This window comes from Odontesthes bonariensis, chromosome 3 (genome assembly GCF_027942865.1).
Source record: "Odontesthes bonariensis isolate fOdoBon6 chromosome 3, fOdoBon6.hap1, whole genome shotgun sequence".
In the NCBI taxonomy this organism is placed as follows: domain Eukaryota; kingdom Metazoa; phylum Chordata; class Actinopteri; order Atheriniformes; family Atherinopsidae; genus Odontesthes; species Odontesthes bonariensis.
Window position 1 is genome coordinate 5951108 of NC_134508.1, and position 19209 is coordinate 5970316.

The 19209-nt window shown below is 40.1% G+C and overlaps 1 protein-coding gene across 1 annotated transcript; it reads left to right on the forward strand.

Moving 5' to 3' along the window:
- The first annotated feature begins 286 nt into the window (after positions 1-286).
- mfsd4aa (major facilitator superfamily domain containing 4Aa) lies at positions 287-19034 on the forward strand. The gene is made up of 9 exons (XM_075461992.1): positions 287-592; positions 7283-7481; positions 7746-8000; positions 11591-11720; positions 11806-11921; positions 13022-13195; positions 15556-15703; positions 16725-16795; positions 18431-19034. The coding sequence occupies exons 1-9, from the start codon at positions 360-362 to the stop codon at positions 18575-18577; spliced, it is 1473 nt and encodes a 490-aa protein (XP_075318107.1). The 5' UTR covers positions 287-359; the 3' UTR covers positions 18578-19034.
- The last annotated feature ends 175 nt before the right edge of the window (positions 19035-19209 follow it).

Below are 19209 nucleotides of genomic sequence, written 5' to 3' on the forward strand. Positions count from 1 at the left end.
TGTCAGCAGCCCTTTTCTAGAAACTTTTCCTCGCACAGTATTGCTGTTAAAGACGCAGTTAGCAGTAAATAACTGAAGTGTTCATGGCCTCTTCCTTCAGGCTTTTTGCCTCAGGCCAACCACAGATCATTTAAATTAATGAGGCAGTCCGGGAGAGAAAAAAAAAGGGCGGTGCGTGCAGGCACCCAAACACCGTCACATGAGTCCATAGGAAGCTGGCTCTGAGCTGTTTACCTTGACCGAGTGAGTGTTTGCTGAGTTTACCTTCTTTGTTGTTACTGTGTAAAGAAGGGAGCTCAGCAGTCAGCCGGGAGGGCCCCCGCCGCGCTCAGGGCTCCTGTCTCCTCTCAGGGGCCAACATGAAGCTGCTGGACGCGCGGCTCTGCTCGCTGTTCCAGCGACACTTGCGGCAGACTCTCACCTTCTGGAGCGTCTTCTTCAGCTTCGGCTTATGCATCGCGTTCCTGGGACCCACCGTCCTGGACCTGAGGTGTCAGACCAAGTCCACTCTGCAGCAGATCACCTGGGTCTTCTTTTCCCAGCAGTTCTTCCTGCTGGTGGGCAGCAGCATGGGGGGACTTTTTAATAAATCGTAAGTACGGTTGAGTGAGATGTTTCCTGTGTTTTAGTATCACAAACTGATACAGACAGACTGGTTAGTACCATAATTGATTAATCGTGTCTTCCTCTGTTTTTCCCCTTCATACTTGCTCATATTACACAGAGGTGTGACCAGAATGGCATGTGTGGGGGGGCAGTTAGCTCATCTGGGGGGGCAGAAAACCATACCTGAAAAAAATCGGTGGAAAACCACTACTACAACTTCAAGCATAATAATAATAATAATAATAGTAATAATTCAATTCGGTAATGAAAATATGGTCACACTAGCATAAATCATGACCGTCAATTTTGTTAACAGTGTGGAATTTTTTTATGAAGCTTTTTTTGTTTGTTTGTTTGTTTGTTTGTTTGTTTGTTTTGTAAAGAAATGTAGAACAGCCAACTCCAGCTTTCTATTACCTTCATTAAGTCTAAATTTCAGATCATTATATACAACAAAAACATCCGAAAATGTGAAAACCGCCTTTTTTTTCAGCAGCAAGAGGTTAAGGTTACGGGGGGGGGGGGGGGGGGGGGGGAGGCGACACGATAACAAAAAAATAAATAAAGCTATAAACTTTGCAGACATATGCTTTTTTTAAATCACCACCTGCATTTATTCTATCAATACAAGACACAAACAGAGATAATAAATCGTGGCCAGTTTTCTGGCCAGTTTTCTTTGGCTGGACAGGGCATTTCTCAGGGGGGCAGGACTTGTTCCTGGGGGGGCAGTGCTGCTCACTGGTGTCTTGCAGGCAGTGTCTGTAAATATTTCTTTCTCTGAGAGCAGCTGGACAGTTGGACTCTATTTGAAATTTGACTGTATTCAAATGGCACATGATTATTTCAGGTGCGTGTCTGATACAGGCAGCCGCCGAGTACAAACGTGCGCGTGAAATTTAAAGTGTCATGTGTGGGAACTGGTGCTTGTTACATGATGCGTGACTATTTTAATTCACCGTCTCAAACTCTTACTTAAGCCGTTTGGGAACTTTTAAGCCAGAGTTGGCAGCTGTAGCATGTTCTGCAGTGAGTGTATGTTGTGTGTGGAGCAGTCAAAGAAGTTTTTACAATAAATGGACAGACTAAGAGTAGTCATTTCCAACCCCACCCCACTCTGCTGCTATCTGGGCTTTTTCCCAGGAGCTGTTGGCTCATGTAGTGTTGATACAGTGACTCGCACTTTGGGAAGTTGGAAACTGCTGGACTGACTGATGTCAGCTTTGACAAGTATATTTCACATTAAGGGTCCTATATGTGTCATGATACACACCCGATTTCATTGTAAGTTACATTGTGCGACAGAAAAACTTCCCTGGGACTGGATGACAATAAAAATGTAAACATTTATTGAATAAAACAAATTGGTTAATTTCCTTAGGCAAGGCAAGTTTATTTGTATAGCACAATTCAACTACAAGGCGATTCAAAGTGCTTTACAGAGACATTAAAACAGTAGAAATAAAAAGCATAATTTAAATTTTAAACAAAAAAAGAAAGAAATAAGAACAATAGATCAAATCAGGAGTTAAAATGTGATTAATTTTTGAAACTCAAGCTTCAGATTTGGAGCTTTATTCAGATGCAGCTGAAAATAGGTGTGTCTTCAGCCTGGACTTAAACACACTGAGTGTTTCAGCTGATCTGAGGCTTTCTGGGAGTTTGTTCCAGACATGTGGAGCATAGAAGCTGAACGCAGCTCCTCCATGTCTGGTTCTGACTCTGGGAACTGATAGAAGACCGGATCCAGATGAGCTGAGGGGTCTGGGAGGTTCATACTGGGTCAGGAGGTCACGGATGCATTCTGGTCCTGGACCATTCAGAGCTTTATAGACCAGCATCAGAACTTTAAAGTCTGTCCTCTGATGGACAGGCAGCTGGTGTAAAGACCTCAGAGCTGGACTGATGTGGTCCACTTCTTTGGTCTCAGTGAGGACTCGAGCAGCAGAGTTCTGAATCAGCTGCAGGTGTCTAACTGACTTTTTAGGCACAGCACAGTTCTGCCGTTACAGAATTACAGAATTGCTGTATTTTCTACAGGTTACCCATGCAGAAATACAGCTCTTTTTTTCCCATATCCAGGTAGTTTTGCTTTTAACTTGCAGATGATGCTGCTAACCTAACTGTCTTTTTCAGTTTCAAGTGCATTGGAATATTTATTTTCTTAAATACAAACCTTTGGCGATCTCTTCTTTCAGCATTTCAAACAGCTGTTTTATTTTTCTATAGTTTGCTACTGTGGAAGTCAATGGGTTTTCCTCATACATTATGGTTTTGAATGCCACTCAACTTTGCAGCCTTCACAGTAATCAGCATGGGGGACTCATTTTGATTGCAGCTGTATTCATATTTGATTTTTCACCCTCGGGTGATGACTGACAGGTGGCCATTAAATTGACTGTTTTTCCACAGGCTCTTAGTGAATGTCACAGCTGCTAAACAGGGTTAAAAGGAGAGTGGAACATTGGCAGGATTGAGTACACAAGGTGAAGATAGCGTAGAAGTGTAGTGGGACTGGGAGACTGCGATAAAGGAACCTGGTAAATAAAATGCAATCTAGCGTTAGATAATCAAAAGTGACTTATCTTCAACAAGAACAAGCTGGAAATGTCCTGTTTAGGATGGCAGAATTGTCATTACCAAGTTTAATGACTGGAAACTAGGACTTGTAAAGTAAAATATATTAATAGGAGATTCATTAAATTCTGATTAATTAAAAGATAAAAAAATAAATTATTCTAGGGTGGCACAGCACTAGTGACAGCATGCTGCAGCAGCTCGGGACATTTTATGTCTTTATTCGCATCTTCTTTAGATTTTCTAATAAGCTTTTTAAAAAGATTTTTTAAAAGATTGTTGTATGCTGGTTTAGATGCTATGCAGTTGGAATGATTTAATGATTTGCAAATTTTTATACCTTGCAACAGAAAAGTTGTTTGCATGTTGGAGCAGCTGATTGAGCTCTCTGAAGCCAAAATAATGCCTGGAATAAGACTCCAAAGCCTGATAAATTAAAAAGAAGACATCTAGGATGCAGAGTAGGAACAAAACAGAGAGAAAGGAGGATTAGGTTTAAACCATGTCTTCACTTGATAATCAAGGGAAATGTGAGATCGCTGGCAGATAAAATGATGAGCTTGAAGCCCTGACGAGAACGCACCAGGAATATTTGAAAGGCAATATTTGTTTCACTGAGACATAGCAACAGGAACGACTCGAACACCTCTCTGTTCAGCTTTGGGACTCTATGGGCAGATAGGTATGGAGCTAAATCAGTTTCAAGATTCCCAAAGGCACAGGACAAGATTCACAAATGTATTTCTGATGCACACACAAATATAACTTCATTTACAAACTGCTTCTGGTCTGTGGACTTTGCTGCATTTGTGTGTGAATTTTGAGACTCCCCTGACTTGCGTCAATCCAGAAATGTATTTTTTTTTAACACGGAATGATCTGCAACCAATCAGATATCTTCCTTGTTTCAGCCAATCATAAGAACGCACCCAACGTGGGAGACCATTTACTCACAAGCCAATCGCATTAAGCCATTCAAACTGCGCTATATGATGTAGCCGGCGTGCCTTTCGCTGTGTATTTTTCCTCTGCAGGACTCGGATCCAATTCAACAGTTTTACTGTCAACAGAAATAGAAACAGTGAGCTCCGTGTGTGAGTGTGCGGCTCAACATCAGACACTCCGGTCAGCAGAATTGCCAATGACCAAAGCATGCATGCGCCGCCCTACAGGATGCTTTCGCACGCACACGTTCACATTACTACGTTATCAACAGGCAGAGAAGAAGGACAACCCAATAAAGAATAATACAAGTGGGTTGTTTGGGTGAAATGAATATAACGTTTTTTCTTTATATATTTTTTTTTTTAACAAACTGCTACATATGCATGTGAATTTCAGTCAGTTCAACATGGCTTCCAGCAATGACAGCGGAGCGCTAAAGTGAAACATTTCATTTAACATGTTTGGCTACTTAATCCCCAAACCCAACCCTGACTGCTGCATTCTCTCTTGGTGGGCTTGGCCGAGGACAGCTCCCGAACCAATAACTGCACAAAGGCCCGAGCTGCTTCCTCTGCTCGGGGCGACAGACCCTGTCAAACAGTCACTTTATTCTCAAGAAATTCATCTTTCTGGAAAGATACTAGCCTGAACCTCTTGGCATGCAGAAGCGCCTGCGTAACTCACTCGCTTAGCTGGCTGGCCTGTATTGATAGTTGCACAATTAAAGCGATTAAGATGAATAACTAAACAACTTCTCATAACAAGGGGATTAAGTAGCCAAACATGTTAAATCGAAGTCCACAGACCAGATGTGTGTGCATCAGAAATACATTTGTGAATCTTATCCTGCGCATTTGTGAATCTTATCCTGCGCATTTGTGAATCTTATCCTGCGCATTTGTGAATCTTACCCTGCACATTTGTGAATCTTATCCTGCGCATTTGTGAATCTTATCCTGCGCATTTGTGAATCTTATCCTGCGCATTTGTGAATCTTATCCTGCGCATTTGTGAATCTTATCCTGCGCATTTTTTAATCTTATCCTGCGCATTTGGGAATCTTATCCTGCGCATTTTTAATCTTATCCTGCGCATTTGTGAATCTTATCCTGCGCATTTGTGAATCTTATCCTGCGCATTTGTGAATCTTATCCTGCGCATTTATGAATCTTATCCTGCGCATTTGGGAATCTTATCCTGCGCATTTGGGAATCTTATCCTGCGCATTTGTGAATCTTATCCTGCGCATTTGTGAATCTTATCCTGCGCATTTTTTAATCTTATCCTGCGCATTTTTTGGGGAATCTTATCCTGCGCATTTGGGAATCTTATCCTGCGCATTTGTGAATCTTATCCTGCGCATTTGTGAATCTTATCCTGCGCATTTGTGAATCTTATCCTGCGAATTTGTGAATCTTATCCTGCGTATTTGTGAATCTTATCCTGCGTATTTGTGAATCTTATCCTGCGTATTTGTGAATCTTATCCTGCGAATTTGTGAATCTTATCCTGCGTATTTGTGAATCTTATCCTGCGTATTTGTGAATCTTATCCTGCGTATTTGTGAATCTTATCCTGCGAATTTGTGAATCTTATCATGCTAATTTGTGAATCTTAACCTGCGCATTTGTGAATCTTGTCCTGCGCATTTGTGAATCTTATCCTGCGTATTTGTGAATCTTATCCTGCGAATTTGTGAATCTTATCCTGCGCATTTGTGAATCTTGTCCTGCGCATTTGTGAATCTTATCCTGCGCATTTGTGAATCTTATCCTGCGCATTTGTGAATCTTATCCTGCGAATTTGTGAATCTTATCCTGCGCATTTGTGAATCTTATCCTGCACATTTGTGAATCTTATCCTGCGCATTTGTGAATCTTATCCTGCGAATTTGTGAATCTTATCCTGCACATTTGTGAATCTTATCCTGCGCATTTGTGAATCTTATCCTGCACATTTGTGAATCTTATCCTGCGCATTTGTGAATCTTATCCTGCGTATTTGTGAATCTTATCCTGCGCATTTGTGAATCTTATCCTGCGCATTTGTGAATCTTATCCTGCGTATTTGTGAATCTTATCCTGCGCATTTTTTAATCTTATCCTGCAAATTTGTGAATCTTATCCTGCACATTTGTGAATCTTATCCTGCACATTTGTGAATCTTATCCTGCACATTTGTGAATCTTATCCTGCACATTTGTGAATCTTATTCTGCGAATTTGTGAATCTTATCCTGCGCATTTGTGAATCTTATCCTGCGAATTTGTGAATCTTATCCTGCGCATTTGTGAATCTTATCATGCTAATTTGTGAATCTTATCCTGCGAATTTGTGAATCTTATCCTGCACATTTGTGAATCTTATCATGCTAATTTGTGAATCTTATCCTGCGTATTTGTGAATCTTATCCTGCGCATTTGTGAATCTTATCCTGCACATTTGTGAATCTTATCCTGCACATTTGTGAATCTTATCCTGCGAATTTGTGAATCTTATCATGCTAATTTGTGAATCTTAACCTGCACATTTGTGAATCTTATCCTGCGTATTTGTGAATCTTATCATGCTAATTTGTGAATCTTAACCTGCGCATTTGTGAATATTGAAACTGATTTAGCTCCATAGGTAGAGACTGCAGACAGAGAGGTTACAGTAAAGGAGGAAGGATTACAGTGCTTGTTAACTACAAACGGTGTAATCCTGGACATCACTGAGCAGGAGTGTCTCTGTACCCCAGCTGTTGGGACAGTTGGCTGTAAGTTTCTATCCAGTTTGTTTACTGGGATTGTACATGTTTTCCCCGTCAACAATGTATGACATCATCAGCTTGTTTGCCGCCAAGTAACAAAAACATCCCCCACCCCTCCGATCCATTCATGGTGACCTGAGAATATTTCTTCCACACCTCTCTCTGTTACACTCAGCAGATTTTGATTTTATTTCATTATCTATATAACAACCGCATATCTGTAATACTAATCTACACCGCAGGAATCCAATTTCTTTTTTAAGAATTAATAATGTGTTATTGAATTGAATTGAAAGTCAATACAATTTGCTATGTTCCAAAAATATTTTCTTCTCACGATTGACTGAATGTTATTTGCTCCATAATGTTGCAGGTCTTGTGTCATTCTCTGTGTGTTCTCTAGCCTCATGTCATCCCTGTCTGCCCTCTTCTCCTCATCTCTCATCATCTCACTCGTGTTTGCCATGATACCATTTTGTCATGACGTGATACTGCTTTGTGTCGTCATGGGGCTGGCTGGCAAAGCCATGGGGGTCATAGACACCGTTGCTAACCTGCAGCTGGTGAAGCTGTACCAGAAAGACTCAGCTGTCTTCTTGCAGGTCAGAAACATGTGAATGTGTGTGTTGGTGTGTGTTCTGTACTCTGAAGCAGCTTACGAAGTTACTGCTAATGTAGATCAATAAAAAATATACCTTTGTAAGAACTTAAATATCTTGTTCTGTTTTATTTTTATTTTTTTTTAAACTCAAAAAACGTTATCCAGACTACATTTATAATACTGTTCCAATTCCAAAAAAGCCCTGAAGCCAGGTGATGTTATTTCACATAATCTTATGATGGTCTGTGTTCATATGTCTCCTTAGGCTTTGCATTTCTTCATAGGCCTGGGAGCGCTGGTCAGCCCCCTGGTGGCTGATCCATTCCTAGCAGACAACAGCTGTGTCCTGGGAGCCAACTGGACTGCCAACTCATCCTCCACCTCAGACATAAATCACCTCCGTGACAGCCTTGTTGGTCAAGGAGCCGCACTGCGCAACACCTCTCAGTATCCTCTGTACACCAACGGTGTTGTTGTCACAAGGGTGTCGTACGCTTTCTGGATCATGGCTTTTATCAACGTGAGTTCTGATTCTGACACATATTTATTCAGTGGGAATGGAGGGCCTTTTATACAAGAAGCCAAAAATCGGCCATTGGGCACATCTTTAACCTCTGGGAATGTCTGCTTCACCCCATTGCCATTGTAAAACTCAGTTGGCAAAGTTTTTCAGCCAATTCAACTTGTGGAATGGCCTAATGGCTGTTTTGATAGAGCTCACTCTGATTGGCTGTCCATTGTAGCAAATTAGTACACAAGAAGGTTAGCAGGCAACAACAACAGAAAGCTAACGGCTAACTTTAACATACACTCAGGCTGTGTTCGAAACCACATACTACATACTTGCATACAGCATACTTCCATTCTGCATTCTGCATACTCATCGATCAGACAGTATGCAGAGCGTTTACCCACAATGCATTTCGCTCCTGCCCGAGCCGAAATCAGCCGGCCTGAAGCTGATTTCACTTAAGCTCTAAACTCTGTAAACTTTAGCAACATTTGAAACATTTTCCGGCGAGAAAGTAGTCGTTTAGATCCCCAACGTGTTGAAAACCTGACAAAATACCGGCTGTTTACAATTTTGTTCCCACAAATTCGGCGCTACTAAAGCTAGCCGCAGTGAGCAACGCACTTCTGGTTATTTTCACAAAATAAAATACCCGTTGCCTTTTATCATAGGGAAAGCCATTACGATACAATTGGTACTTTTGTTTTGGAAACAGGAAGTGAACCTACCATCTTTGTAGCTAGCTTGAAACTGCTGTTTTGACAGGAAATGGCGACGTCACGTTACGTTGCATCTTGGGTAGTTTGAGTATGAGTAGTAACCTCATGATGCATACCCAACATTTCTGTGAATCTAGTATGCATCCGGGAACTTCTCGCTTACTCAAACTCGCTTACTAACTCAAAAAGTTAGTATGAGTAGTGGGAGTAGTAGGAGTAGTAGGAGAAGTATGCGGTTTCGAACACAGCCTCACAGTGTGCTCATGTGGTTTTTTGTTCCAACACTGGAGACACAATATGGGCATCTCTTGGTTGCTGTTTATTTTTAATGTTGGTTTGTTGTAAAAAGAGCCCTAAGTGTTTACATAGCGTGTACCTGTTATCTCAAATTACTTCAGGATGCGACACTGACAGTAGCTTTTGTAGCTGGTGAGGCTTTGTGATCCAAATAAAAGTAAAGATATCTCATGATACATTCTGACATTAAGCTTCTACTGAGAAGTATGTCCGTTCTGTTCACTTGGACCTTTTTGTTTTTTTTTAATTTTCTAGTTTTGGACATGCAGTGAAGTCTTTAAACTGTAATTAATATCCACTAAAGATGATTATACAGTTTATTCACATGTTTGAATTAAAAAAAAAAAAGCCCTGCTGATATACAGGTTAAACAAAAGTCTTGAGCATTGTGAGGCTATGCTACATGCAAACATTAGCAGATAAACAAGCTCACAAGCTTAATATTCTGATGCTAAGATGGTTTAATGGTTACCATAATATTAGTTTACCATGTTAGCATTTGCTAATTATAATTAAGCACATACTTGGGCTTATGAACAGGCCACATGCCTTAAACTGAAGTACCCATGAAGTTCCAGGCAAACAGTGGATCTGGTTATATTGTCTGTTTACAAAAGATGGACAGAGTTATTTCCTGTGAAAAGTGAAGCCAATTATAACCACAACTCATAACATGACATTAGCTAGATTATCTTGTAATCAGTGTATTGAAAACAGCTACAGAACTGAGTAGACAATAGACCCGAAAGATTTCCAACCAAAGTTTGAGTATCACTCTGCAGTGGCACTCTCTTCTGACTCCAGAAACCCGATGGTCTGAGTGACAAACTGTGGCAGCTAAGAAACCAATTAGTGATGTCGCTAAGGCAAAAGTCTTCATACACTGCTCATTTCTTTAAGAGTAGTCTTTATGAGCTTCTATCTTTAGGGTTGTATAAAAATAGTGTAGCAAGACTTGTCAAAAGTGTAAGTAGACGTGCTATATACTTCAAGATGAAAAATAAACAATGAAAATGTAGCATTATTACATAGACAGACTGAAGTTGCAGAGTCACAAACACGATTCACCCATTCACTCCCAATGTCCCTGCAGTGTATGTCAGTCTTGGATGATAATGCTCTTAAAAACCCATTAAACACAACATACTGCACCATTTCATTAGCGGAAGACAGTGGATAGATGAATGGACATAAGAATTAATAGGGTATAATATGATTAAATAATAAAGGAACTGGACTACAAAGACTTGGATTGAACAGGACTCAGGATTTTCAAAGTAGTTTTTACTAATATCACATCAGAGAGCATTTAAGTCGTTTCTGCAAGCTGAAAAATATTTGTATAAACAAATAAATTGATTTTAACATTAATACATAAACAGACTGAAGTTGAAGATTGTAATTATTTGGCATTTTATACCAGCTGAAATTAGCAATGTACCAAATACTATGTTATGGTGACTAACCCTGAGAGTTTTTTACAATTCAAAGTGTTAAGTGTGTGTTAATGGTTAATAACATTGATACTATATTTCCTTACAATCATACCTATACTTTTTACCCCATTGGATTTGTCATTTTTATACAAAATGAATCAGTACAACTTTGCAAGAAATAGATGAGCCCAGACTTAACTCCTCCTTTTTTATGTTGAAATTATTTAGCATTTAACTCACTTTTATTTATTAATTTTTGGTTTGTAGCATTTCTAATTCACTTAGTGTATTGTCCCTGAGTAAAAGAGTTTTTTTTAGTTTTTTTTTTTTTTTTTTACCACAAGTAGGACAAAAGTGAAATCTTAAAATGCAGAACTACTTTTGAGCTTTTAGCTAGTTAGCTTGAACCATTCCTTCCTGATGCTAACTACCTAGCACAGCAGAGCAGTCTCCCCAGAACCACTTTCTTGCAATTTTTACTTTGTCAAATAAATCACAGACAGTTTTTTTATATGAAATCATTTCACTTTGTTGTATTTATGTTTATCACAGCATAACCTTTTTTGGTTTTGGGATTTTTGTTCTCCGACACAAAAAAATCCACAGATGAGAAGAAAGAACAGAAACCTTTAACCTATATTATTTATTATTGGATTAAATCCTTAAGTTAAGATTTTACAGCTTATATACAACTCTGGTGCTATGCAACACTGAAAGGCAAATTATGTTTTTTTAAATTTGCATGTATAATTATAGTTGTAGCATTGGCCGGTGATGCTGGTGGCTCCTTGGACTAGGAGGCCATAATAAAAAGCTTTGAAAAACTATAATACAACATCACTTCTACAACCGTTTTTTTCTTTGCTTCACACAAAAATGGCCCAAATAGACTTCTAAACATTTCTGTTGCTCTTAAAAGCAGTTCAGACTTGTGACCTTGTTTCTGCTTTGTTCCTCTCAGCATTGTTTGCGCTGCCTCATGGCTACAAACCGTCACACTACCACTTAAACACAGACTCCGTTTTACACAGAGGACAAGATAAGACAGGATGGACTCTACATTTATGACGAGACGTTTCCAAATTGAATCGGCTGACAGGAAGTGTTTACTGGAACAGTGATCTCTTTGTGTGTGTTTCTCTGGTAGCTCCCTGTGCCAGTAGCAGTGCTCGCATTGATGTACCACGAGAGGCTGCTGCCTTGCTCCAGAAACAGTCCCCGCCTGCTCGACAAAGAGCCAGAGTCCAGCTCAGAGCCCTCTGGGGTCAGCGGACGAGGTAGTTCACATGTTTTGTGTCTGATCACTGCATTCAAATAAGATGATAGAAGCTCACAGATCTCTGAGTTTCACTGTCTCTGCAGGACACGGCGATTTGTTTGATTGCTGTAAACCTGCCAAGCTCCGAGGTCACTCGTCTATTTTCTTCATCCTCCATGCACTGGCTGGAGCCATCGTCTTCATCACTGATGGAATAATAGTGAGCCTTCCTGCTAACACTGCACACACACTCCCACACATAGAGATTGTCATCATAGTTAGCCCTCCTTCTTTCGAGTACTCACTCAATCAGGTTTGTACACAGATATGAAACACATATTTTGCTTAAGTCCATTAACTTGGACTGATTGGGAACAATGCATCTGTGACACATTTTCTCATGTGTTTATGCATGAAATCTGCACGATATCTTTTAATTTATCTGGACTGTTGCTTGTTTTTAAATTAATTTGCTGCATTTGTAGCAAGCTTGACATGATATGGACGAAACTGTTGAAAAATATAAGCAGTAAAATCGGAGAAAAAGATCAAAAATGCTTTAAGTTTAGGACCATTTCAGACAAAATAAAAGCAATAAATACTGTACAGGATGTCCTTTGTAAAACCAAATTAGCTTACAACAATAGCAGAATATCAATGCAACAGCATCTCAGCAGAAAGCTGCCGGTTCACATATCAAGTCCACTGAATGGAACAAACACGAGATAACATTTCGCATTAGCCCTTTAATGTAAATCAGTAGGCTCGTTAGCTGAGAAGAACAGTTTAGGCCCGAAATACATCTGTGATCTGTTCAGAGAATATAAAGCCAGCAGAGCTCTTAGATCCAAGGCCTCAGGTCAGCTGGTCCAGTCCAGAGTCCAGACTAAACATGGAGAAGCAGCATTTAGCTGTTATGCTGCAAACAAGTGGAACAAACTGCCAGTGGAGATTAAACTTTCACCAAATGGAGACATTTTTAAATCCAGGTTAAAAACATTTCTGTTCTCATGTGTCTATGCATGAAATCTGCACAATATCTTTGAACTTATCTGGACTGTTGCTTGTTTTTAAATTCATTTAAATGATTTTATTTGTTTCTCTTTATATTCTTTTATGTATTTTTAATGCTTCTTACACTCCCTGCTGCAATGCTTTTTTTTTATGTAAAGCACTTTGAATTGTTTTGTACATGAAATGTGCTACAAATAAATTTGATTTGATTTGATTTGATAAATATTCAGGAATCCATTTAGATCATTACGTGAATTACTGATTTGCTGCTGTAGCTCATGCCGTGCTGGGTTTTTTGTCCTGCAGGGCTCCTACGCGGGCTTTGTCTACACCTACGCCGTGCTACCTCCTCTGCTGATGGGCCATAAGGCCGCCGGATGTCTGGACAGCATATTTTGGGCTTCGATCACAGTAGGAAGGCTGGCTTTCATCTACTTCTCCTACAGATATGCAGCACCCCTGCTACTCACAATTAGTCTGGTATGAACACACATTTAAAGGGCGAATCCTCTAAAGTTAATACAGTTGTTGACATCACAGTACACACAGAACCAAAAATAGAAACCACACATTGGGAATATTTAACAACAGGGCAAAAAGTCCGCCCTTATTGCTAACATAAGAATTGAGAAGGCAAACAGCAGTCAGGTACTGCTAATTAAATATACTTGATTCTCTGATCATCATCAAGTGTGAGTGTCTCTATAAAAGGTGTGTTAACACAATGCCAAAGAGGAAAGACATCAGCATTGATCTTAAAGAAGCACTTGTTGCTGCCCATGAATCTGGGAAGGGTTTTAAGGCCATTTCCAAATTATTTGGAGTCCATCATTGTACAATTAGGAAGATAATTCACAAGTGGAGAACATTTAAGACATTTAAGGTCCCAGCAAGTTCACTCCAAGGTCAGAAACTGCAAAAAACCCAAGAGCTCCATCTCAGACTCTACAGGTCTCAGTTAGCATGTTAAACGTTACAGTTCATGACAGCACAATTAGAACAAGACTGAGCATATAAGGATTGTTTGAAACGGTTGCAGGAGAAAGCCTCTTCTTTCTAAAAAATAACATGGCAGCACTTAGGTTTGTAAAGTTACATCCAAACAAAATGTTGATAAAGATTCTCAGCCATCCAGGTCATGGTAATCATAAGATATTGAAGAAAGGCAACTCGACTTGTTCTTTGATCTTAATACTCTCTAGACGATGGAGAGTATCATCTTATAAGCTTCTAGTTTAGAACTGAAAAAGCCTTTTGGGTTTCGGCAAGATTCAAGAATAAGTTCTGTTGCCCTTATTCAACCTCTTATGACATTGAAACTAACCACAAACGACACAGCGTATGAACACTTCCGCTAATATGATCAAAACTTATATGGCAAACTGATGTAGACTTCTGAAGCAATGTCATTTAAACACAAATGTTTGGTCATAGTGCACAGCAGCACCAAACACAGCGTATGAGCACAAACACCTCACACCAACTGTCAAGCACGGTGGTGGAGGGCTGATGATTGGGGCCTGTTTTTTTCATAACATGATGTGATAATATGATGAATGTTTAATTGGTAAACTGATGTAACAGGACATATGCAGGATGCATGGAGCAGCCCACATGGAAAAGATAGAAACTGTATCACACACTACTTGTTTCATAAATAAAATGGATGATGAATGAATTCTGAAGTAAGGTCACTCACCCGATGGTCTGTTTGTGGGCCTGTTGGCCACTACACATGGGATCAATTTGCCGAAAAAGCTCAGTTGGGAGTGCGTTAGACTGAAGATCTTAAGATCCCAGGTTTGGGTAAAATCCAAGATGGAGGCCTGTTACTCTAATTCAACGCCTTATGAAAGCTAATTAAACCACAAGACTTCTGAATCAATGTCATTTAAACAGATGAGACAGAAATATTTGGTCATAATGCACAGCAGCACATTTGGAGAAAACGAAACAATACCTCCAACACCTCATGCCAACTGTCAAGCACGGTGGTGGAGGGCTGATGATTGGGGCCGGTTTTTCTCATCATATGATGTGATAATATGATGAATGTTTAATTGGTAAACTGATGTAACAGGACATACGCAGGATGCACGGAAACTGTATCACCACACTTCTTGTTTCATAAATAGAATAGATTATTAATTAAGAAGTGAGGTCACTCACACGGTGGTCTGTTTGTGGGCCTGTTGGCCGCTACAAATGGGATAAATTTGCCGAAATAGCTCAGTTGGGAGAGCATTAGACTGAAGATCTTAACACCCCTGGCTCAATCCCAGGTTTTGGCAAGTTCCAAGAGGGAGTGTAGTTTCTCCAATTCAACCAATTATGAGAGCTAAATAAACCACAGGACTTCTGAAGCAATGTCATTTCAACAGATATGACAGAAGAGTTGGGAGAGGTCCGTGGTTTCATTCCAGGTGTCGGCGAGATTTAAGAAGAAGTCCGGTTAAAGTGAATAAACTTTTATGACATTTTAAAGAAACCACAAAACCTCCGGAACAATGTTCTTTGAACAGACCAGACCAAAGTGGAGATATATGGACATAATGCACAGCAGCATGTTTGGAGAAAAGGAAACCGCGTATGAGCACAAACAGAACTGGACTTTATCAACAGGAAAATGTGTTTATTTTCATATTGATCCCTGAGATTTGGTCAGCTGACCAGTTCCTAACCGAGTCATATGAAACGTTCCACTTTTGGCCAGATCAAGTCCAAATGTACCCGGATCCGTGTGTGTTCATATTGTTTCCCTCAGCTGTTGTGTTTCAGCTGACAAAGCGAGCACAGACTTTGACGCCGCCATTCTCTCGTTGTGTGTGTGTTTCTGTCAGGTGGGGGTCATAGTGGTTCAGTTCCTGTTATTGATCTTCTACACCAGCCGTGTGTTTCTCGTCGTCGGCACGTGTGTGTTGGGGCTGTGTATCAGCAGTGTGTTTCCCTCCATGCTGGCTTTCACTGAGGACATGTTTGACTACAAAGGTAAAAAAAACAACATGTTCTCAGACACACTGCAGCTCACTGTAAGAGGCAGGATTCATTCGGATAAAATCTTAACCAAAAGTGAACAGATGAAAGCAGAAATAATTCTAAATATCAACTCGTTTGAAAAAAATATTCATTTTCACTGCGTTCTACATTTCAGCAGGTAAGTGTAAATGGCTGCTGTTGTTGTTCTTGTTTGTGATGAGCTTTTACTTTTGTCTGCTTTGATTGAATTATTTTCAACATTCGCATCATATTTCTATTAAAGAATTAGATATTATTCTTAGGGCAGGGCAACGATTAAAATTTTTAATCTAATTAATCACATGATTTCCCTGATTAATCACGATTAATCGCATTTGTACGCAAAAACAGAAAATTAATCCAAAAGTAGTGTATAGCTTTTAGCATTTAGTGTTATTTTAAATGTGCTGCCATATGAATGAAAGTGCCATAACATTTGTTGTGCAAACACACTTTTAACATCAGCATCTTTCTGTAGTTTTTATGTAGAAGCCTCGCTCCACTGTCTGTTTCCTTGAATGACTTGCTGCTATCAGTTGTGTGTTTTGCCTTTAAGTGATATTTTAGACTGGAACTACTACGCTGAGAAGACAATTCAACTTGGCTGTAAATGCAGGCGTTTTTTTTTAAATTTATTTTGAAATACGTGCTTTTATGTTGAAACAAGTAAAACAGGAAGTGGCGCCGGTTAGCTCCGTGAGCTTCACACCTGTAGCGGTGATGTTACCTGCTAGTTTATTCTTATTTTATTACTCTTTGCTTCGTGGTGTTTGCTGTAACTGTGTGAATGTGATAGAGACTTTTACAATAATAAAACCTGCGTTAATGCGAGATAGAATATTTATCTGCATTAAATAGTTAACGCGATAATAACGAGTTAACTCGCCCAGCCCTAATTATTCTAGATATTTATCTGTGAATTATAGATGCAGTGATGAACGGTTCATCTACGAATCTTCTGTAGCCGCAGGTTATTTCTTTGTGTGTGTTAAAGGTTGTGCCACAACAGTCCTGGTGACGAGTGCCAGCTCAGGAGAGATGATGCTGCAGCTGCTCGTCGGATCAGTAAGAAACGATTTGACTTGTAACCACAAGACGGACGTATTTCCACAACGATCAGTCCCAGTTATTTAAATAGAAAGTTGTGTTTTTGAAAGGTGTATATTTGGTTAACAGAGGCGTGCAAGTGACTTAGACTTTGTTAGATACAAAAGTTCAGCAGGTCCAAAGAGCAAATATTTAATCTTAAAGTGACGCATGCAGAAAGGTGGAAATCTTCAGCATATATATACAATAAACAAAAAAATTCTTAGCCATGTAAAGGTAGCAGAAAGTGATGAAAAACACTGCATGAACAAAACGTTTGACCAGTCACTGGTCTTTTCCTTTGGATTTTCCTCTTTAGCAGCACAATGCTTCTTAATGTTGACCTCTCTGTTTGCAGTTTGCTGCTGGGCAGTTAGTGTACATAAGGGTGGCATTTGCTGGCTGGAATACCAAATTAAAGCCCCAAAGTGACAAAAACTATGCTGTGTTTTACTCCTTAAAAAACTCAAAATAACAACAATCAACTTATGACAGTACCACTCAACTCTCTGCAGTGACTTTAAGCAAGGTTTTTCTCTTTGGACAGTTATAAAGGATGCCAAGCAAACTGCAGAATTTCAATGGCTATTTCACTTCATCAGTCATAGACCAAGGCTGTGTTCGAAACCGCATACTTCTCCTACTACTCCCACTACTCATACTAACTTTTTGAGTTAGTAAGCGAGTTTGAGTGAGCGAGAAGTTCCCGGATGCATACTAGATTTGCCGAAATGTTGGGTATGCATCATGAGGTTACTACTCATACTCAAACTACCCAAGATGCAACGTAACGTGACGTCGCCGATCGTCATTTTCTGTCAAAACGGAAGTTTCAAGCTAGCTACAACGAGGGTAGGTTCACTTCCTGTTTTCAAAACAGAAGCACCAATTGTATCCTAATGGCTTTCCCTATGATAAAAGGCAACGAGTATTTTATTTTGTGAAAATAACCGGAAGTGCGTTGCTCAGTGCGGCTAGCTTTAGTAGCGCCGAATTCGTGGGAACAAAATTGTTAACAGCCGGTATTTTGTCAGGTTTTCAACACGTTGGGGATCTAAACGACTACTTTCTCGCCTGAAAATGTTTCAAATGTTGCTAAAGTTTACTGAGTTTAGAGCTTAAGCGAAACCAGCTTCAGGCCGGCTGATTTCGGCTCGGGCAGGAGTGAAATGCATTGTGGGTAAACGCTCTGCAAACTGTCTGATCGATCAGTATGCAGTATGGAAGTATGCAGTTTGCAAGTATGTAGTATGTAGTATGCAGTATGTAGTATGCAGTATGTAGTATGCGGTTTCGAACAGTCCACACAGAAGAAGAAAGGCATTCCGTTCATTTCTACTTAAGACTCTTGCTGGCTATAGTGGGAAGGCTCATGATGCCATCAGACATGTGACTGTACTTAGGTCACATCCACTTTTTGCCATTCACTGGCTTAATGTCAGCGAACTACGTTATTTAGCATCTCCCTTTTATAGCGTGAGAAACTACATCAACATTTCTGCATTTGACGTAACAAACGACTTAAACTGAAACTCCTGAGTGAGAGCTGCTCTCTCAGGTTTGACAGCAGTGGTGTTTGAGGTTGGACTCTCAGAGTGCGTCTGCTTCCTGCAGGTGATCCACAGCCACGGCAGTTACGCCTTCCTGTTATGTTCCACAGTGACGTCCCTCATCGGCTTCTGCCTGTTCCTGCTGCTGCTCTACGCCCAGCGAATCCACACAGGTAGCCGCGTGCCGGGGAAACCCGAGCAGGGAGAGTGAACAAAAACACACCAGACTTCATCTGGATACTCAAAACGATGACGGTGATAATCTGTGCTTGTGTGGAAACGCTGGTGCCACGCAGCAACAGAGGGTGCTTTAAAGCTCAGACGGTTGGGACCAAAATGATCAACTCTGCATCGTGTTTGAAACAGGGTGGTGTCGCCCATCCACAGTTCGCTGGACACTTTCTATGGATGCTGCTGTTCTGCTGTAACAAGGGTTCCAGTAACTGTAACTGTTTCAAGAAACTTCTTTGTCTTTTCTGAGATAAAGTGACTCCAACACTGAAGAATCCATCAATTCTGTTTTTTTTCTTTTATCTGGACAAATCTATTGGTGAAGTTGTCAGCTTCATAACTAATCAGAGGTTGTGTTATGTTGCTGTTCTGATGTCAAAACACATTGGACGACCTGGATTCCGTTCTCCAACTATTAGGGCAGGTAAAAAAAATAATAATAATAATAATAATTAATTAATGAGTGTAAAAACGTAAATGTAGACCAGTGATCCTCACTATTTTTCTCACGAGCCACATTGGCAGAGCAAAATCAAGGGGAGAGCCACTTTTACAGCAACATACTAAAGTCCCCTTTTGCAAATATGCATTTCTACATATAAAACATCCCAC